Raw genomic sequence first — 20,108 nt, 5'->3', positions numbered from 1 at the left:
AGGGAGGAGGGCCTGTGGAGGGAAGGAGGAGGAGGACGACTATGGGGTTGGACGTGCTCTCTGAGCTTGGTGGCTTTCTTGCAGATGTTTCATTACCCAAACTAGATAACATCTTGAGTGTCTCGGTAATGAAACATTTGTAAGAAAACAACCTAGCTCAGAGAGCACCAAGAACCCCTGACTGGGAATTAACTAGCAAAATTGAGGAGTAAAAGTAAAAGATAGTTTGGGGACTAAAAGATAGTTTGGGGAGGGGGGCTATGTACGAATATCATCTTCCTTTCTACTTCTCAAAAGGGAGACAATCAATGGATGACGCCCAAGGGACGGTGAAAAAGCCATGGACCACAGAATGATATTATTTTCTGCTCTGTCAACTCTCCTGAGGGGGGGAAGAAAAAAAAGACCTCTTGATGCATTAATCATTTCGACGTGACTGCCACCATCTTTACCTTGATCTGAGTGCTGATATTTTTCCGATTCATCTGCACAGCTTTCTCATCCATCACATTGAAGTCCCAGACGCAAAGGAGCTTGGCGGCGTTTCCCGCGTGCATCTGAGGCATAACGATGTGGTTACGGAAGGATTTCGCCATACTGTAGTGACCAAGGCATCAGGAGGGGGAGGGGGAGGGAGAAAGAGAGAAGGGGACACGCATCTTTAGATAACGTTTTCCACACATCCGCAATGGGGGGGGGAGGGAGGAATTGCATAAATGTCATTTGGAATGCTATTATTTCAATCTGGTTTATAATTTGGTCTGGCCAGCTGGCAGCACACAGTCCCTGGTAAGGGCCCTGAAAGTTATACACCGTGTATACCAGTGGTTCTCAACCTTTATAGTGCTGCGACCCCTTTAATACAATTCCCCACGATGTGGCGACCCCCAACCGTAAAATTATTTTCGTTTTGAATTTATCGCGCCTGAAGCCGTATCGGCTAGTGATCTGAACTGCTTGCGATTGCCTTGAGGACGGAGGCATTAAAGCAGAGACTCCTCCCCTATTAAGTTTATCGCGCCTGAAACCAGGCTAGCGATTGGGAGTGATTGCAGCTGGCTTGAGAGGGAGACATCAGAGCAAAGATTTCTCTCTTTTTTAATTCATCGCGCCTGAAGCCGAATTCGGCTAGTGATTTGAAGAGCCTTGCAGCTGGTTCGTGGAGTCAACCATTGGAGCGTGATTCTTCAACTCACAAGTATACTTCCCATATTTCCAATGGTCTTAGGCGATCCCTGGCAAATCGTCATTCGACCCCCAACGGGGTCCTGACCCACAGGTTGAGGACTGCTGGTGTATACCTTGGTACTCAACTATTTTGAAACTCGTCGAATTTGATACACAATGCATTTTGACGCCAACCTTTCGTCCTGGTATCAGTGGTGAAATGTAAAATTTGTTACTACTGCTTCTGTGGGCGTGGCTTGGTGGGGGTGGGGGGTAATGTGACTGGGTGGGCATGGCCAACTTTTTTTTTTTTTACTTTTAAAAGCATTTTTTTTGCCTTTAAAAGAAAAAAAAAGCCTCTGACGATCAGGCAACTCAGCTGGGATCATCAGAGCCTTTTAAAAGCATTATTTTACAGTCTCTTCTGCTGCAAATGCTCTTAAAAGGCTCTGACGAACCCAGCTGAGCTGTGCGATCATCAGAGGCTTTTTTTTTACTTTTAAAAGCATTTTTTCGGTCAAAGAAAAAATGCTTTTAAAAGTAAAAAACACACCCTCTGATGATTGCGCGGCTCAGCTGGGCATGGCGGGGGGGAGGAAGGAATTTTGCTACCGGTTCTCCGAACCACCCTACCGGATCGGGCGATCTGGTCCGAACCGGGAGCATTTCACCCCTGCCTGGTACTCATTGTTTGTTTGGCACTCAACGCACAAACTAAACTTGTCGGTGTCAGTTGTCCTGTGGCTCACCTTACGGGAAAAATTTATCTGGTACTCATTACGCCTCCCCGGAATTGATTAACCATGAGTACCATTGTACATACTTTTGTTTTTTCAATTTGATGGAATTTTTAACAGTAAGAGAGTTGGAAGGGACCTTGGAGGTCTTCTAGTCCAACCCCCTGCTCACACAGGCGACCTGTACTAGGGGTTCGAACCGCCGACCTTTCTGATCGACAAGCTCAGTGTCTTAGCCACTGAGCATTCATCAGCCAATCTCAACTGCTCCACTAAGCTGAAAGCATACATTGTTCAGATTAGCCTTATCCCAGTTTAGGGCCTCTGGTGGCTCCGACTGCTAAGACAGTCTGTTATTAACAGCAGCTGCCTGCAATTACTGCAGGTTCAAGTCCCACCAGGCCCAAGGTTGACTCAGCCTTCCATCCTTTATAAGGTAGGTAAAATGAGGACCCAGATTGTTGGGGGCAATAAGTTGACTTTGTACATAAATATACAAATGGATGAAGACTATTGCTTGACATAGTGTAAGCCGCCCTGAGTCTTTGGAGAAGGGCGGAATATAAATGCAAATAAAAAAAATGTCAAGGCACTGTAGCTTTAACGCAGGTTATTGCCTGCATTTTACCATTTTGTGGTAAAACAGCATTCTTGTGGCCCATTCTCTCTCTCTCTCTCTCTCCGAGGCAACTGCTGGGGTGAGGCTGCATGGCCAGGTCCAATTACAAGGAACATAATAACGAAACAAGGAAGAGAATTAAAGGAACATTTATTTCAAGAAGTCAATGGCTTTACAGTAAACGGAGTTATAATTTGCCCCGGCTGTTCCTTTTGCTTTTCAATTCTTAAAAAAAAACAAAAAAAAACCAGCAACCATTTCAGGAGAGATTATTTCAGATGCTAAGATATTAAAACTCTTCTGCCTGTAATCTTTAACTGAATGAAACGCTGCATCACAGGTTTAACCGTTTTTAAACTGGATGCCTCAAACGGGCTGCTTTCCAGAACGCATCCAAAATCCAGGATTCCTATGGAACTGAAATTCGGCAAATTTTATAAAACGTTTGATGTCATAAACGTTATCATAAAGAGTTTCCATCATAGGATAAAATCTCCTAAAACAGGGGTCTCCAACCTTGGCAACTTTAAGACTTGTGGACTTCAACTCCCAGAATTCCAGAAGCAACTTTAAGACTTGTGGACTGCAACTCCCAGAATTCTTCAGCAAAGCTGGCTGAGGAATTCTAGGAGTTGCAGTCCACAAGTCTTAAAGTTCCTAAGGTTGGAGACCCCTGTCCTAAAACATTTCCTAGGCCAGTGCTGGCGAACCTTTTCGGCACTGAGGACCGAAACGGGAGCATGCACACTTGCGTGCCAGAAACCAGAAGAGCAGCTGCCAGATGCACATGCGTGTGCTGGGAAAATGATCTTCCAGTTTCCGGCGTGCGAATGCATACCAGCCACTTGGTCTTCCGGTTTCTGGCGTGCATGCACATGCGAAGACTAGCTGTCCGGTGCATATGCACACATTGGAACCTGGAAGATCATCTTCCCGGAGTGTGCGTGCGCACCAGGCGGCTGGTCTTCCAGTTTCCGGCGCTCCTGCGTGCGTGAAGACCTGCTGGCCAGCACGCCAGGACCTGGAAGAGCAAAGGGCGATGGCTCGCATGCTTGGACAGATGGCTCTGCGTGCCACTTCTGGCACACCTGCTGTAGGTTCATCGTCACGGTCCTCGGCTGATGTTTGGCTTGCTATATAGTTCCACCTGCTACGTTTCCAAGGCTGATCCATCTCTGAATATTATTCCCAGTTTTGCCAGTGAAGGTTGTAGTTTAGAAGCCCTGTCACCGTGGTCTGGTAAAGGAATATCTGTCAGTTTGGAAGGCAATTTTGCTTCTTAACTGCCACATATTTTAGCTGGGGAAGTTGCGAGGGGGCTGTTGTTGGAGCAGTAGAAAGTGAGTCATAACAACATTTCGTATTCAAGGACTTTTGCCTGCATCTGATGTAGGCTGCCTGAAGACTGTATCCAATTGAGTGTGAAGAGTTGATTGGACAATGTGATGAACTTGTGGGTGTGGGGCTTTCAGTTTCGGGTTTTCCCAGCTGTGCCAACATGACATCTCTAATAAATTGGAACTTTGAGGAACCTCATGCCTCAGAGCTTTATTTCATTGGGGGTGTTCCTTGGAACCCTGACAATATCTCTGAAAGGATGACCCAAAGGGGTGGTCTAGTGCAGGGTCTCCAACCTTGTCAACTTTACGACTTGTGGACTTCAACTCCCAGAATTCCTCAGCCAGCACATGCTGGCTGAGAAATTCTGGGAGTTGAAGTCCACAAGTCGTAAAGTTGCCAAGGTTGGAGAGCCCTGGTCTAGGGACTATTAAAGGCCACTCCCCTCCCCATAGTAGTCCAACAACTTAACCAACGTACCTGTAGATCAAGCTCAGAAAGCAGATGATAAAATAAATCCCAACTGTGAAAATGTAAGCCAGCTGCATGTAATACGGCGAGGCATTCTCAATGTTTGCTATTGTACCGTTGGTATAAAAGCCATTGTAGAGCACCGTGTTTGTAAAGTAACCCTGGGATGATAAGAGGAAACAGTATCAGAATTGCAGGAACTGGGTATGTCTAGTTTAATGAAAAGAAGGAGACATGATAGTAGCCTTCCAATATCTCAGGGGCTGCCACAAAGAAGAGGGAGTCAAGCTATTCTCCAAAGCACCTGAGGGCAGGACAAGAAGCAATGGGTGGAAACTAATCAAGGAGAGAAGCAACTTAGAAATAAAGAGAAATTTCCTGACAATGAGAACAGTTAATCAGTGGAGCAACTTGCCTGCAGAAGTTGTGGATGCTCCAACACGGGAAATTTTTAAGAAAATGTTGGATAACCATTTGTCTGAAATGGTGTAGGGTTTCCTGCCTGGGCAGGGGGTTGGACTAGAAGACCTCCAAGGTCCCTTCCAACTCTGTTGTTGTTGTTGTTGTTGTTGTTGTTGTTGTTGTTGTTGTTGTTGTTATTATTATTATTATTATTATTATTATTATTATTATTATTATTATTATTCAAGAGGTCAGGAAAAGATTTTTTTTGACAATATCAGTTGTCTAATACTTTTCCCTCCCCATAGAGGCAGAGAAGATTTTTAGCCTGTTTCATACTGGGTTTATTTTGTAACTTACTTACTTAATTTACTTACTTAGTTAGTTTATTTGCTGCCCATTTTGCCACGAGGAAAAAGAAAGCTCTTTTTGGGATACTTCCCTTTAAACAGATATTTATTTTACCTGTTTATTTTAAAGGCAATTAAGAGTTACATACCATACTAAACCATGCCGTGGCTTGCTTGCTGGGTTTAGCGTATTGTATGAATCCAAACACTGAAGTGAGGGCTCCTTGCTGCTCTCGGAGAAATGTCTGTTTTCTTAAGACGTTTCATTACCCAAACTAGGTAACATCATCACTGCTAGTGATGACTAGCACTGATGATGTTAGCTAGTATGGGTAATGAAACGTCTACAAGAAAGCAAACAAGCTCAGAGCACCAAGTGGCTCTCATGTCAACCCTGAGCTACGAATATTTTCCTTTATTGCTAAACACTGAAGTCTGTAAAAAACCATGACTGATGGCGTAGCAGGTCAAGTGAACCCAGCCACCCTTCGCTGAATCAACAAACCACAATTAAATCAATCTGACTGGTACAATGGAAGGGAAAGCATAGCTCTGTCTCCATTTTCTTTTTTTTTTCATTTTATAAACCTACGTACAGCTCCGGTCAAAAATTCCAGACTCTTGAAGGAAAGGTGATTCGGTTGGGCTGCAATGAGTTGAGGAATTGCAAGAAAACTGAAGTTGATCAGGAATGAGAAAATGTTGAACATGAGAAGCCACGTCAGGAACACAAAGTAGGAATGGATGCTGGTCCCAAATTGACTGCCAATGTCTTTGAGTGTCTTCTGCCAAAATTGGAAGAGCTGAAGGCAGTCGACAAAACTATTCTTTAACTGCCGGAAGAACTAGGAGAAGAAACCCAAAATCACAACCAAACCCCTTGCATCCTGGACATAAATTGTTTCAACTCCTACCCTCAAAACGACGCTATAGAGCACTGCACAGCAAAACAACTGGACACAAGAACAATTTTTTCCAGAACGCCATCACTCTGCTAAACAAATAATTCCCTCAACACTGTCAAACTATTCACTAAGTCTGCATTACTATTACTATTAGTCTTCTCATTGTTCCTATCACCCATCTCCTCTGACTTATGACTGCAGGGCTATAACTTTGTTGCTTGTATCCTTACAATTTATATTGATATTGATTGTTTCTTAGTACGAATTGATTGCTTATTTTTACCCTATGACTATCATTAAGTTTGTACCTTATGATTCTTGATGAATGCATCTTGTTTTTTTTATGTACACTGAGAGCACATGCACCAAAGACAAATTCCTTGTGTGTCCAATCACACTTGGCCAATAAAGAATTCTATTCTATTCTATTCTATTCTATTTTATTCTATTCTATTCTATTCTAAAGAGGAGACTTGGCTAAATACAATAGATAACATTCTTCCTTTCAACAAGTGGTCCTTATTCAACAACATCACGCCTTACCAAAGCTGTGTTGTAGAAGCATTGGGTACAACAATTAAGTTGAGCATCCTGATTGTAGGACTTCTTTTTTCTTTCCGTTAGAACACGGTTCCTGTCCAATTATCAAACAGCAAAAATAATGTAAGGTAGATGGAAACAAGCTGTTAAAACTCATTCTATTTGTTTTATCGCATTCTAATTTAGCAAGTGTTAAAATAGTACAGTAGCTTAACTAAAAAGTATAAACTCTGGGAGTTCTTTTTAATCAGTTTTTCTCTATTTCATTCTTCCTCCTTTCAAGTAAGACTGACTTCTCCATTAGCAAAATGAAACCAGGTGCACTACATGCTTATTTAAACATTTAAAACCATTTGTCATCTAAATATAGAATATTTAGGTAATTTGTATCTATAACCACGTATAGAGCAATTTACAAAACAAAGACAAAACAAACAAAAAAGTTCTACATAAACTCAGAGAGAAAATTAAAGTGAGAACCAAAAAAGTATTTAAAAAAAAAGATTTTTCCAGCATTTCAAGTAAACAAACTTTTTCTATATCTAATAGAAATGCCGGTATGCAAATGCTTGCTAGATATAAGTATAACGCCTGAACGCAAATATACAGATGTTTTATATATTTTCTTCTCTTCTTAGATGCAGAGAAGAAGAAAAAAAAGGAAGGAGGCGAAACATTTACATTTAAAAGGATGCATTTTTAATCCTTGTATGTTAACTTAAGTACCCTCAGAATACAAATATGCGCCTGCTACCTGATCTCACGTTTTTCTTTCATTGATTTGGGAATCTTCTGGATTGCTTTGACTCTTTCATGTGTGGACATGCTTGACAGATCGTTGATTAATTTTTCTTCTGCAAAAATAAAAATGGCAACAAAATCAGGAGGGTGGGGTTCATGCATCCTATGAAGCTGTCATGATTCAGTTGTTCTCAGATAAGTTGCTTTGGGTGAGCCAGCCCGTAAGTAGGAGGCAATAACAACCTCACCAAAGCGAACAAGAATCTTTTGTATTCCAATAGTTAACGATTACAATAACAGCAATCAGAGTTCCTGATGAGATTTTAAAATTTGTGAAGTAGACCAATGAGAGCAGAATCAAATCAAATAAATAAATAACTCACCTTCTTTTCTCTTTGCTTCTATATATTCTGGATCTAAACGAAGCAAGTTGGGCCTTGCAAAAGTCTCATAATTGGGTCGCCTGCTACGCCTCTGGACAATATTAACTGTAGAAAAGAATTCACCGTGGCAGGTTTCAATGAATTTGCAATCAACTGCACAATAATGCATATGCATAAAAACTGCTGGTGACCTTCTACCGCTGCACTATCGAGAGTATCTTAATTTACTGCACCTGTGTATGGTTTGCCAATTGCACAGTGGCAGATAGGACAGCACTCCAGACGGTTAATGTCATTGTCCAGAGCATCATTGGTTGTCCTCTCCCCTCTTTGGAAGAGCTTTATAGTTCCCGCTGCCTTAAGCAAGTTCAAAACATTCTTAAAGATCCATCTCATCCTGGGCACCTTTTTTTCTTTTGAACTATTACCCTCTGGCAGCCGGTACAGGATAATAAAAACAAGGACAAATAGGCTGAAAAACAGCTTCTACCCCAGAGTGGTAACTATATTGAATTCTACTGTATAGTGCAATATTAATGCAATATCAGGGGTTTTCATTTCAATTGTATAGAATGCGAAGGACGCGTGTTTGTGATTTATTTTTATAGCTATAATGTACACTGAAGATGGCATTTAATTTCGTTGTACGAGGTGCAGTGACAATCAAGTAAAGTAAACTAAAAAAGGAATAAGCAGAAATTAGAATTGCCCAGTCAGTTCTGTACATGACAGCCAGTACATGAATTGCCTTAAATCTTACCTCTCTCTGATGTATCTGAATAACTGTCTGCATCCTGAATATTGAAAGCATGGCTGGTAGTAGGTAATATCCCTTCATATTCTGGTTCATATTCAAAGGAAGGATTAACTGATGAAGGCAAAAAGAAAAATACAGAATGAACTTTTTACTCCTCTTGCATATAAACTGGAAGCATATATCTTCTTAACCTAAGTTTCTTAATCCGTGATTGACTGAGTAAGCCACAGTAAAGGTAAAGGTAAAGGTTCCCCTCGCACATACGTGCTAGTCGTTGCCGACTCTAGGGGCCGGTGCTCATCTCCGTTTCAAAGCCGAAGAGCCAGCGCTGTCCTAAGACGTCTCCGTGGTCACGTGGCCGGCATGACTCAACGCCAAAGGCGCACGGAACGCTGTTACCTTCCCACCAAAAGTGGTCCCTATTTTTTCTACTTGCATTTTTACGTGCTTTCGAAACTGCTAGGTTGGCAGAAGCTGGGACAAGTCACGGAAGCTCACCCCATTACGCGGCAGCACTAGGGATTCGAACCGCTGAGCTGCCGACCTTTCGATTGACAAGCTCAACGTCCTAGCCCGAGCCACCATGTCCCCATAATATCATAATCATAATCATAATCATAAGCTATGGTTTGCAAACCACAATGGCTGCAAGTTCAATGCAAAAAAAAAATGATATAGCTAGATAATAGAGGTAGAAATTAGAAGTTGGAAGAATATCACTATGTGTAAGTAAATAATACTATTACTACTATTATAATGTATCAGTAAATTGATCCAGATAATACATCGTTTACTAAGCACTTATGTATGTTAAAGAAAAATGTATACCGTAAATAAAATTAAAAACAAAAAAATGACACAGCTGAATTCAGGAGACCCATGCAAGTATATTTAGCAGCAGTCAGATGATTGCTCCAAACATTAAAGAAATAAAAAGATGCATGTTCTCAGACATTTTGGCATGAGGACTAGCTCAAAGCTGTCTGATTAACCAACTCAGCTTTTGAAGCTGTTTCAGTGCCATTGTACATTCAAACAGTCATGAAACAAATGGCCGTTAAATCAAGGACTACTTAGGCAATACAGATATAAATATATTGCTATAATGTAGACAAGGTACGCAGGGGCTCAGTGGCTAAGACGCCGAGCTTGTCAATCAAAAGGTCAGCAGATCAGCGATTCGAATCCCTAGTGTCGCATAACAGGGTGAGCTCCCGTTACTTGTCCCAGCTTCTGCCAACCTAACAGTTCGAAAGCACATAAAAAATGCAAGTAGAAAAATAGGGAAACACCTTTGGTGGGAACAGCATTCCGTGCGCCTTTGGCGTTGAGTCACGCCAGCCACATGACCACAAAGACGTCTTGCTCTTCGGCTTTGAAGTGAAGATAAGCACCGCCCCCTAGAGCCGGGAAGAACTAGCACATATGTGCCAGGGGAACCTTTACCTTTTTATAATGAAGACCCATCAAAATCATCTGCCCTGTTATTTATACATTTACTGGAGCTGCATACCATATGATTTTTCATGTGTGTTTGTACTGGGCAACTCAAACCCATAATCTCTGAGTGGATATTCGGCCTCATCTTGACTCTGTACTAACTTCAGAGGTATTAGAACTGGTTCTCCTTCTTTGTTGTCATTCCCAAAGGGGGCATAAGGATTGTCTGAATTGTGAGTACTCCTTTGAGAAGATCTTCTGTAGAACAAACCAAAAGGGAGAGACGTTAACAAATTATCCAAACTTCATAAAGGCACTGCTTTCAAATTCACCTACCGATGCCACCGAATCCTGGTGGAGTTAACAGGCAGTCCTCACCTTACGACCACAATCGTGGCCCAAATTTCTCTGGTTAAGTGAGTTTTGCTCCACTTTACGATCTTTCTTGCCACGGTTGTTAAGTGAATCAAGGAAGTTGTTAAGTTAGTAACAGGGATGTGAAGCGAACCTGGAGTCCCCGATTTTTTTTTTATTTGCATTTATACCCCGCCCTTCTCCGAAGACTCAGGGCGGCTTACACTATGTTAGCAATAGTCTTCATCCTATCTGTATATTTATATACAAAGTCAACTTATTGCCCCCAAACAATCTGGGTCCTCATTTTACCTACCTTATAAAGGATGGAAGGCTGAGTCAACCTTGGGCCTGGTGGGACTAGAACCTGCAGTAATTGCAGGCAGCTGTGTTAATAACAGACTGCATTAGTCTGTTGAGCCACAAGAGGCCCGTTAACTTTGCTTGTCAGAAGGTCGCAAAAGGGGATCGCATGACCCCCCCCCCCGCCCCCAGGAACAGTGCAAGTGTCATAAATATGAGTCAGTTGCCAAGCATCTGAATTCTGAACACATGACCATGAGGATGCCACAACAGTCGTAAGTGTGAAAGATGGCCGTAAGTTCCGTCTTTCAGTGCCATTGTAACTTCAAAAGGTCACTAAACAAACCATTGAGGACTAGCTATACCAGGGGTCAGCAACCTGCAGCTCTGGAGCCGCATGTGGCTCTTTCACCCCTCTGCTGCGGCTCCCTGTCACTCAAAATATGCATCACAACCACCAATGTGCAACACCCGCCAGCATGTGATTTATTGAGCTTTTCAACCCCCGGTAGGCCAACCATGGATAAATCCAAGAAAAGAAAAGTTTCAGAACGTTTAATTCAACTACATATGCTAGTTTTGTGGCTGCTCAAGAAATATTCAGGCAATGGGAAGGGTTTTGTGGCTCCCGGTGTTTTCTTTTCTGTGGGAAACGGGTCCAAATGGCTCTTTGAGTGTTTAAGGTTGCCGACCCCTGATCTATACTCTATCACTGCCAATATGCTGAAATGACTTAGACCAGGGGTCTCCAACCTTGACAACTTTAAAACTTCTGGACTTCTACTCCCAGAATTCCTCAGCCAGCATTCTGGGAATTAAAGTCCACAATTCTTAAAGTTGCCAAGTTTGGAGGCCTTTGACTTAGAAGGAGGAAGCCATAATGGCTTATCAAAGCTGGCCTGAGGGGTTTACTCTTCATACTTCATACATGTTACCTCATGCTTCCCACCGTCCCGTACGCTCTCACAGAGAGGGACTTCTCAGGGTGCCGTCTGCCAAACAATGTCGGCTGGCGGCCCCCAGGGGAAGATCCTTCTCTGTGGGGGCTCCTACTCTTTGGAATGAACTTCCCCCTGGTTTACGCCAAATACCTGACCTTCGGACCTTTCGCCGCGAATTGAAAACATATTTGTTTATTCGCGCGGGGCTAGCTTAAGCTTTTTAAACTGTTTAGTTTTTTAAATTTTAAATTCTATTTATGTTTTAAATTGGGGTTTTTAGATTTTAAATATTTTAATTTCTCGGCCAATTTGTGTAATAAGTTTCTTAATTTAGTTTTTTAAATTGTATATTGTGTATGTTTTTTAGCCTGGCTGTACACCGCCCTGAGTCCTTCGGGAGAAGGGCGGTCTAGAAATTCAATAAATAATAAATAAATAATAATACTGATCTCCACGGGCTTTCCTCCCTTGTGAGTATATATATCGCAGTAACTTAAGTCACTAAATGAATGGTTATAAGTCAAGGACTACTTGTATATCTCCTGTGCAATTAGAGATCAAAGAACAACTTGGACTTCCTAACGGTACAACCTGTTGCATTTCTACTCAGAGTGCGTTTTACGTTTTTAACAACTTGGTCAACAACTGAACATCAAGAGCGACCTTAACACTTTTATCTCAAGTAACTGAAATTGAAAAAGGGAAAACGGAAATCGAACTGATGCTGGGACAAGGCACACTTGGCCGGCACACCAAACAGGGGCGCCTCTATAAGAAATGGAGGAAAATATTGCAATATTTTTTGTCACTGATTCCATTTGTAATATAGCCCCAGTAACAACAACAATATAAGAGGTTGTTTTTGTGGGGAAAATAGAAGGAGGAAGGAGCGTTAGGTATGTTCTCTGCCTTGACTTATTTTTTTTAAAATTTAAAATAATAAAGGCTGGGTTAAAAAAAAATACTTTAAAAAAAATCTCGATCCAGATTTCTTCTAAGCATGTATTGTATGCTGATCGCAAACTTACAATTTGTCAATTTCCAATGTTTCAGAATAGTGATAATCAGGATAGTCAGGATTTTCAATGATATCATTGTAAGGAAAAGACATGATGGATCCGGATCTTGGTCTTTGTAGGAAAGAGCCCCTGGAAATGTACTTAGATCATCGTGGTTCTGCCAATCGCATCTTGAACCTATTTCAAAAGAAATAAACGCCAGTATTAGAGAGATAATACCAGACTTGAAATCCTAGGCTTAGAAAACTTGGAACTCCGTCGCCTTCGACAAGACCTGAGTTTAACTCACAGAATCATCTATTGTAATGTCCTTCCTGTTAAAGACTACTTCAGCTTCAATTGCAATAATACTAGAGCAACCAATAGATTTAAACTTAATGTCAACCGCTTTAATCTAGATTGCAGAAAATATGACTTCTGTAACAGAATCATCTGTGCTTGGAATACTTTACCTGACTCTGTGGTCTCTTCCCATAATCCCAAAAGCTTTAACCAAAAACTCTCTACTATTGACCTCACCCCATTCCTAAGAGGACCATAAGGGGCGTGCATAAGCGCACAAGCGTGCCTACCGTTCCTGTCCTATTGGTTTTCTTTTTTCTTCAAATATATATATATATATATATATATATGCTTATACCTCCTTATATTTCCTCATATATATGTTTATATACTATATAATCTTTTGTGTGATGCTTATATATATTGTTGTGACAAATAAAATAAATAAATAAATAAATAAATAAATAAATAAATAAATAAATAAATAAATAAATAGAGTCCTCAAGAAAACATCTGTTTTTCAGCTAGTTGGCGAAAGTAGCTATTTAGGTATCTTCTGAATTCTAGTGAATTAAGGGAAGAGACAGCTTTACATAATTCATGTGGAAACTGTACTATTTTTCATCAGTTCTGTCCTCTTCAGACCAAAAGTCCTAGTAGTTTTACCTAAGGACAGACACAAACCTAGCAATACTAGTTGATCTCACAGCAGAAGTTCAGGGCTCTGCAGTAGGGTATGTGTACGCGCGCATGTTTATGTGTCAGTCAAAGAGAGAAAGAAGAATAAACTCTTCATGACCAGCAAACGAGTGGGGAAGCAACAATCTGTTGTAGCTTTCTTTCTTTTTTGTCCCTCCTTCCTTCTTTCCTCTGTTTCCCTTCCTCCCTTCTTCTTCCTTCCTTCCTTCCTTCCTTCCTTCCTTCCTTCCTTCCTTCCTTCCTTCCTTCCTTCCCAAAAAGACAATTTATAATCAAGAAACAGATTCCAACAAACATAGTTACAGAGAAATTCTGTGTGTATTTCTGGAAAGAGAGTCGAGTATCTTGCACCACACAAGAAAACTCATCTGATAGTATAAACACTAGATAATTTATTACAGCATCATGTAAATTATTACACCGCCACTTCCTCCTTTTCCTCAGAGATTCCATTTGTTGATATGCCCACCATATCATATCAGTATCACAGGTCTCGGTTTACATGCTTTTCTCCCAATCACATCCTGTAATCTTGTTTTGTAAGAATATATTTAATATTCTCACCAAGCGATGTGCTTCAATTTTTCCAGAGACAAATCACCTCCAATGACCCCTCTGTGCCGCTCAAGTATCACAAAGAATTCTTGAAAATTCAGAAAATCGCTGTGTCAGTTCAATGAACTCAGGAAAATGCAAAGGCCTTGGTGATTTTTCACCCTGGCATTAAGAGACGAAGGTCAGTTATTTGCATGTTGGAAAAAAAATGCTTATGTCAGGTACATAAAGAGCATAATTCAGATAGTCATCCAGAAATAGCTGGCAGTTGTAAAACAGAATTTATTACGCTGAGCTTAATAAAATAATTTCTACTTTGATCTGATTTCAAGGTACTTCTCAATTACTTTACAACTAAATAATTTACAACTACTTATATCCCATCGCAGAAAAACAATTGTGATTGTTTTTATGCTTTTCCACCACACTTTGGTGTTATTTTTATTACTGCATTTTATTTATTTACTGTTAAATTTATATGATCTAAATTTATTGGAGTTAAATGCAATGAGTACTATATAAATAACGTATAGTTATTTCATGTTTATATATATATATATATATATATATATATGTTTTCTGAGGTTTTCACGGGTGTTTGTATGTAGGTCTTTGGTTGTTCGGGTTTTCTCCCGTGTAAAATTGGAAGTGTCTTGGCGACGTTTCGACGAAGTCTCATTCGTCATCTTCAGGCTTCAGCTTCGTGCTTCTGGGAGCAAAATTGCTCCCAGAAGCAAGCTGAAGCCTGAAGATGACGAATGAGACTTCGTCAAAACGAGACAGTATAGTTATTTCATGCTTATGCTTTTATATACTATTGTGACAAATAAATAAATAAATAAATAAATAAATTTTATGTTCTGGAAGAAGCCCCTACTGTGGTTTATTTAACAAACCATGTTAAAATAAACTAAAGCTTAGCGATTGCATCTGATATTTTTGTTTCATCAAGCTTTTGGGTTTTTTACAAATATTCTTTCTTGCCTTCCTGTAGAATTGTAATTATTTATGTTATTTATTAAACAAATTTATATGGCTGTCCAACTCACACACAGTGACTGGGGGAGGGTAGAGATTTGATCTTTTCAATCAGATTGTGTTTTCATAAACTACATTTAACTGCCTTGAAATTCTATCCAGGTTGAAAAAGAAGGAAGAAAAATGGTTTCAGAAGCTTGAAACAAACTTGCCTAATTTTTAAAATTCTACCCCAGTTGAATAAATGTTATGAGGTACGGAACCCGTATATTTTAAAAAGCACTTACAACCTCCACCATTCACTAAAGTGAATTTATTTCATCTTTGCAGTAGCTTCTCAGATGACGCTGAGCTGGAAAGGCAAAGCTGATCTGGCTTTGATACCAGTTCCACTTTATAATTTAATGAGACGTATCGTTTTCACAAAACTTATTTACAAACTCCTTTACAGTACAAGAGAAAGAAACCCAAATAGTCTTTTTTTTTTAAATTACACAAACTGGTTTGTTGCCATCACATCGAGTTTATATAGTACATTTTTATTGCCCGGTATTGCAAAAAAAGTAAAAGCTATTTGTGCAAAAAGCTGTAAAAGGCAGATGCCATTTCAAGAGGTGAAACTATAACTCACTTCTCACTGATTAGTAAATTTAGATTGTATGGTTTCAAATGAAGTGCATATTTATACATACATACATACATACATACATAAAGACAGACAGACAGACACAGCATATTGGATAAACCCAGATTCAAAGTTCTAACTGCCAGCTCCCCCATAGTCATGTGATTGCATTTGGGATACTTGGCAACCAGCCAATATTTACAACTATATGCAGCATTTTACAGTCACATGACCACGAATAATAACATTTTTTTGCTGGAAACCAGCCTTTCACTGCAATTTCCAGCAAAAAAAACACCAATTGCGGACAACGGATTGGCTTATCGTCCACCGCCAAAAAGATCATGAAAAACAGGTGTGGTCACATGATAACCCACTTAACAAACCAGAATGACTTACAACCAGAATACTGGGCTCAATTGCGGTCATAAGTTAAGGACTACCTGTTACTGAGGAACCCAACAAACAAATCATTGATAGGGCTGGAACATTGCCATGTCTAAACGCAGTCAAAACGACAGAAATAAATGTTCTCACCTGATGCCTGATGTTTATCAATAATGATCCTGTAATGACTAAAGGTAAGAAACACAGGTGTGCTCCTGTATATTAAACCAAGTGTGTCCATTTAATGGCCCTGGATAGGTAGGAATGTGGCCCCACAAGATCATAAACTGAGTCCCCTGGGAGATAGGGCGGTATATAAATGTGATTAAATAAATAAATAAATAAATAAACTTTCAACTTTATTATGTGATTATGTTATATGCATTATCTATAGTTTATATTTTACCGTAATTTTCAGAGTATAAGACATACTGGAGTATAAGATGCACCTTAGTTTTTGGGGAGGAAAATAAGAAAAAAGCTGATTGGCAGGTGGATTGGCCTCCCCGAATACCCCCAATCAGCTGTTCCCAGAGGTGAATTTTAGCAACAGGTTCCTTGGTTGTGAGCTCTGCGCCTTGCTTTTATTGGCTGTTTTTTTTCCGGCCTCTGAAATTCTGTTTCAGAAAAAACTTTTTTCTGCCTCTGAAAGCCTCCGAAACAGAGCTTCAGAAAAAAAAGCCTCTGAAGCTCTGTTTGGAAGCTTCTTTTCTGAAGCTCCGTTTGGGGCTTTTTTTCTGAAGCTCCGTTTCTGATGCTTTTTTCAGCCTCTGAAACCTCTGTTTAAGAAGCTGGGCGGGGCTACATTCGGACCCAGATTTTCACCCTCTTTTTTGGGGGGGATAAAAGGTGCGTCTTATACTCTGAAAAATATGGTATATGCCATGCAACACACTTCGTCTTCACTCAGCGCAGCTCAGGCAAGCCGAAAGGTTGGATACCCATGAACGAAACTCAGTGGAGATCACTTGAAAGCACACAAATACTTGCATAGTTAAGTGCATGTAAATCCCCTCCATTTCTATGGAAATGAAGCCCAAGCTATTTATTTAGGAGCCCTGCCTGATACGTAAACATTGCAAATAATTGATAAAGCCGTTTGTGTTTTTGAAAAGTTAGTCGTGATGAAACAAACAATGTTGATAAGGTTACCGCTCAGCATAGATAACCTTTAGAATTTTGTTTGTATTTTATATCAATTTACATCTGAAAACACCAGGAGGAAATGAATGGATGTTCTTGCTGTTTAAAGTTACCCAAATACACCAGGAAAATGTAATTCCTGTACTGTAGTCTTAATGGGAAAAAAAATATCATCCTGTTACTAGCTTGTCCACCAATGAGACAGTCAGAAATTACTGGCAGAAATGATCAAAAAGACTACCCCTATTTTCAAGAACTTTAGCCAATCTTTTGGCACTAATAATCATTAATCCAACTTGCCAGATCTCTTTTTCCCCTGGTCTTTCCCGGTCTAATAAATTGCGTTTACTTCCTTATTAGTGAAACCCTTGAGAGTTCCTTGTAAAATTAGTATGCAATTACAATGGAGAACAAAAAAAAAAAAAGCTTGAAAAATCTTTTGAAAAGAAAGATTCTAACTGAAAAAAGGGCCAACACTTCACCAGATAGCAGGCACAGTTGCAGGACATACCTGCATAAAGTGAGCACAAGGACAGAGTTTGCACGATTTACGTTGTATATGGTTTTAAGAATTGGGCTCGGGAAATTAAGATTTTCAGAACAATCTTGGGATATTTATTGACTGAGTTCTTTCAAATTCATGGCTTGTTTTAAAGATAATTCACTGAATAAATTTTAACGGTTAACATATGATGTACGCAGTGGTGGGATTCAGCCGGTTCGCACCTATTCGGGAGAACCGGTTGTTAACTTTCTAAGTAGTTCGGAGAACCGGTTTGTTGGAAGAAATCTTATTTTGTTTTTTCCCACTTTCCAGGGCTAATCCTGTAAGGAAGGCAGGAAGGAAACATTCTGGTGGTGTTTCTAGCCTAATCTTTATTGCCCTGCTTACAGAAACTGCCTCTCTGGCTAACCCTTAGTACATTGTAACAGCTACAGTGAAGCGCTCATCGGCGTGAGCAACGTTGAGTTGGCCACATCCACACGGTTACATGACCACCAAGCCACGCCTACTCAGCTGGTCATTAGGGCAGAGAACCGTTTGTTAAATTATTTGAATCCCACCACTGGATGTACGGTACTTTAGCTCATGCTAAAACAGTGGTTTGCAATCAATGTCTAGGTTGGTACATTAAAGCAAGTTAAGTGGCTTTACACAAATTGTACACAATTAGGAATTCTCACAGCGTAACCTACCCGTCAACACTGTTGAGAACAGAGAAAACAACACAAAGGGATTAAGCATAAATACCAGTTAAAACTGCTTGGAGAAAGGATAGGAGATAAATGTTAAGAAAGTTCTCGGGTGAGGAAGAAGAGAAAATATTCTCTCTCTAGGGTTAGGCCTGAAGGAGGGAGGGAAAACCAATTTTGTATACAATACGGAATATCCTAGAAATGGAGGAATGTAATAATGAAATGCAGAAATGCAATATTCTCACAAGGAGAAAGTAATTTTGATCTCTGGCTTTGGCAAAGCAAGGAATTACCAGAAAGAGAAAATAACTGTCCCTTTTTAAAACAGTGCTGGAAAGGATTAGGGGTGACATTATAGCACTCTTCCATTATTTGAAGGGCTGCCACATAGAAGAGGGGTCCACCTATTCTCCAAAGCACCTGAAGGCACGATTGGAAGGTAATCAAGGAGAGAACCAACCTGGAACTAAGGAGAAATTTCCTGACAGTGAGAACAATTAATCAGTGGAACAGCTTTCCTCCCGAAGTTGTGGGTGCTGCAACACTGGAGGTTTTTAAGAAGAGACTGGACAACTGTTTGTCTGAAATAGTAGGGTTTCCTACTTGAGCAGGGGGTTGGACTAGAAGACCTCCAAGGTCCCTTCCAACTCTGTTATTCAGTTATTCTATCCTGATAGGAAGTCTTGAGGTTACTTACCCCTCACAGGATCAGTATAAATTTAAGATTTCTTGGCTGGCACCACCGATAATGTTTGTTCAGACCATGTCATCTTTGAGTTTCCTGTTTTCTTAGAAAAGTTGGCCTAAGATCCTACGGAAATAAAAGAAAAAGAAGACGAAAGATCCGTAACCTATCTTTGGAACGGTGCTGGAAGAAATGCCAGTATCTGAAGTGCAGCTGCCAACTCACCCAAAGTCCCAGAAATTCAATCTTTATCCTGCAGGGTGCACACACTCATTGGCAGTTTACAGACAGGTATGTGCAAAGGGGGGGGGGAGGGAATTAACTCACCTTGCTCCAGCCAATCCTAGGCAGCCAACCTGAGATCAAATGAAATAGATTCTTCTGATCATAGATTACCCTGCCTTGAGCTGTTTTTGCTTGCGTCACCGTAGTGATTTCTTATTCTATACTTTGCTCCTTTGGGATTTTACCTATTTCAATTCACTTTGGATTTTTGCTACACCGCCGGGCTATTGCAGTTAAGAGAACAGAGCATTATTATTGTTGTTAACCGGTTCTGCCACCTGTTACTTTCACCCTTTCACTTAAATTTGTAGGTAAGGAGAGGACAATAAGAGGGTCTTTAACCAGAAAGCTTCAGCCCTCACCATCTTAAGCCGAAAGAATGTTTTAAATTTTAAAGAAAGCCTGAATTACCAGAAAAGCAACACATAAATCAAATCGCCAATGTTTGTTTTCTTTCCTTTTCCACATCCACGCAGAATGTATCGCCGAAAGTACTTTTTGTATTACTCATGGCATTTCAATTGTCCGTACTGTCACAGGAAGCTGACAATGCGTATATTATTGGCAATTAAGTTCTTAGGAAAAATAGAAGCTGGATGTGTTTGTCCAGTTCAGAACAGAAAAATCTTGCCGTTCAATGATCGCTTGATTTTCATACGATAAAACCTGAACATAAATCAGTAAATCTCTAAAATGCCCTTATCCTGTCTCCACATTCTGCAGTTACAGATTATGATGACCTCCTCTCACATCCCAATAAACCATACTTTGGTTAACCCTAGTTTATTTGAAGTCACCACAAACA

At 40.2% G+C, this 20,108-nt stretch overlaps 1 protein-coding gene across 6 annotated transcripts in view; it reads right to left on the bottom strand.

The window, feature by feature from the left end:
* TMC5 (transmembrane channel like 5) overlaps positions 1-19,782 on the bottom strand; it is a 34,682-nt gene extending 14,900 nt beyond the window's left edge. For 2 of the 6 annotated variants that reach the window (XM_058157467.1, XM_058157473.1), the window contains exons 1-11: positions 19,031-19,195; positions 14,013-14,165; positions 12,477-12,644; positions 9,924-10,108; positions 8,414-8,521; positions 7,654-7,758; positions 7,284-7,383; positions 6,533-6,623; positions 5,681-5,929; positions 4,342-4,493; positions 453-597 (exon numbers count right to left, since the gene is read on the bottom strand). In XM_058157467.1, coding sequence (XP_058013450.1) covers positions 453-597; positions 4,342-4,493; positions 5,681-5,929; positions 6,533-6,623; positions 7,284-7,383; positions 7,654-7,758; positions 8,414-8,521; positions 9,924-10,108; positions 12,477-12,559 — 1,218 coding nt within the window. In that variant the 5' untranslated portion in view covers positions 12,560-12,644; positions 14,013-14,165; positions 19,031-19,195. Of the gene's footprint in view, positions 1-452; positions 598-4,341; positions 4,494-5,680; positions 5,930-6,532; positions 6,624-7,283; positions 7,384-7,653; positions 7,759-8,413; positions 8,522-9,923; positions 10,109-12,476; positions 12,645-14,012; positions 14,166-16,143; positions 16,491-19,030; positions 19,196-19,243; positions 19,283-19,345 lie in introns of those variants that run through there. The other 4 variants (XM_058157469.1, XM_058157471.1, XM_058157472.1 and 1 more) reach the window with 4 other exon arrangements.
* Positions 19,783-20,108: the final 326 nt, after the last annotated feature.

Source organism: Ahaetulla prasina, chromosome 14 (assembly GCF_028640845.1).
Source record: "Ahaetulla prasina isolate Xishuangbanna chromosome 14, ASM2864084v1, whole genome shotgun sequence".
Classification (NCBI taxonomy): Eukaryota; Metazoa; Chordata; class Lepidosauria; order Squamata; family Colubridae; genus Ahaetulla; species Ahaetulla prasina.
Note: the sequence above shows the minus strand (reverse complement) of the source record. Positions and strands in the feature narration are given on the sequence as shown.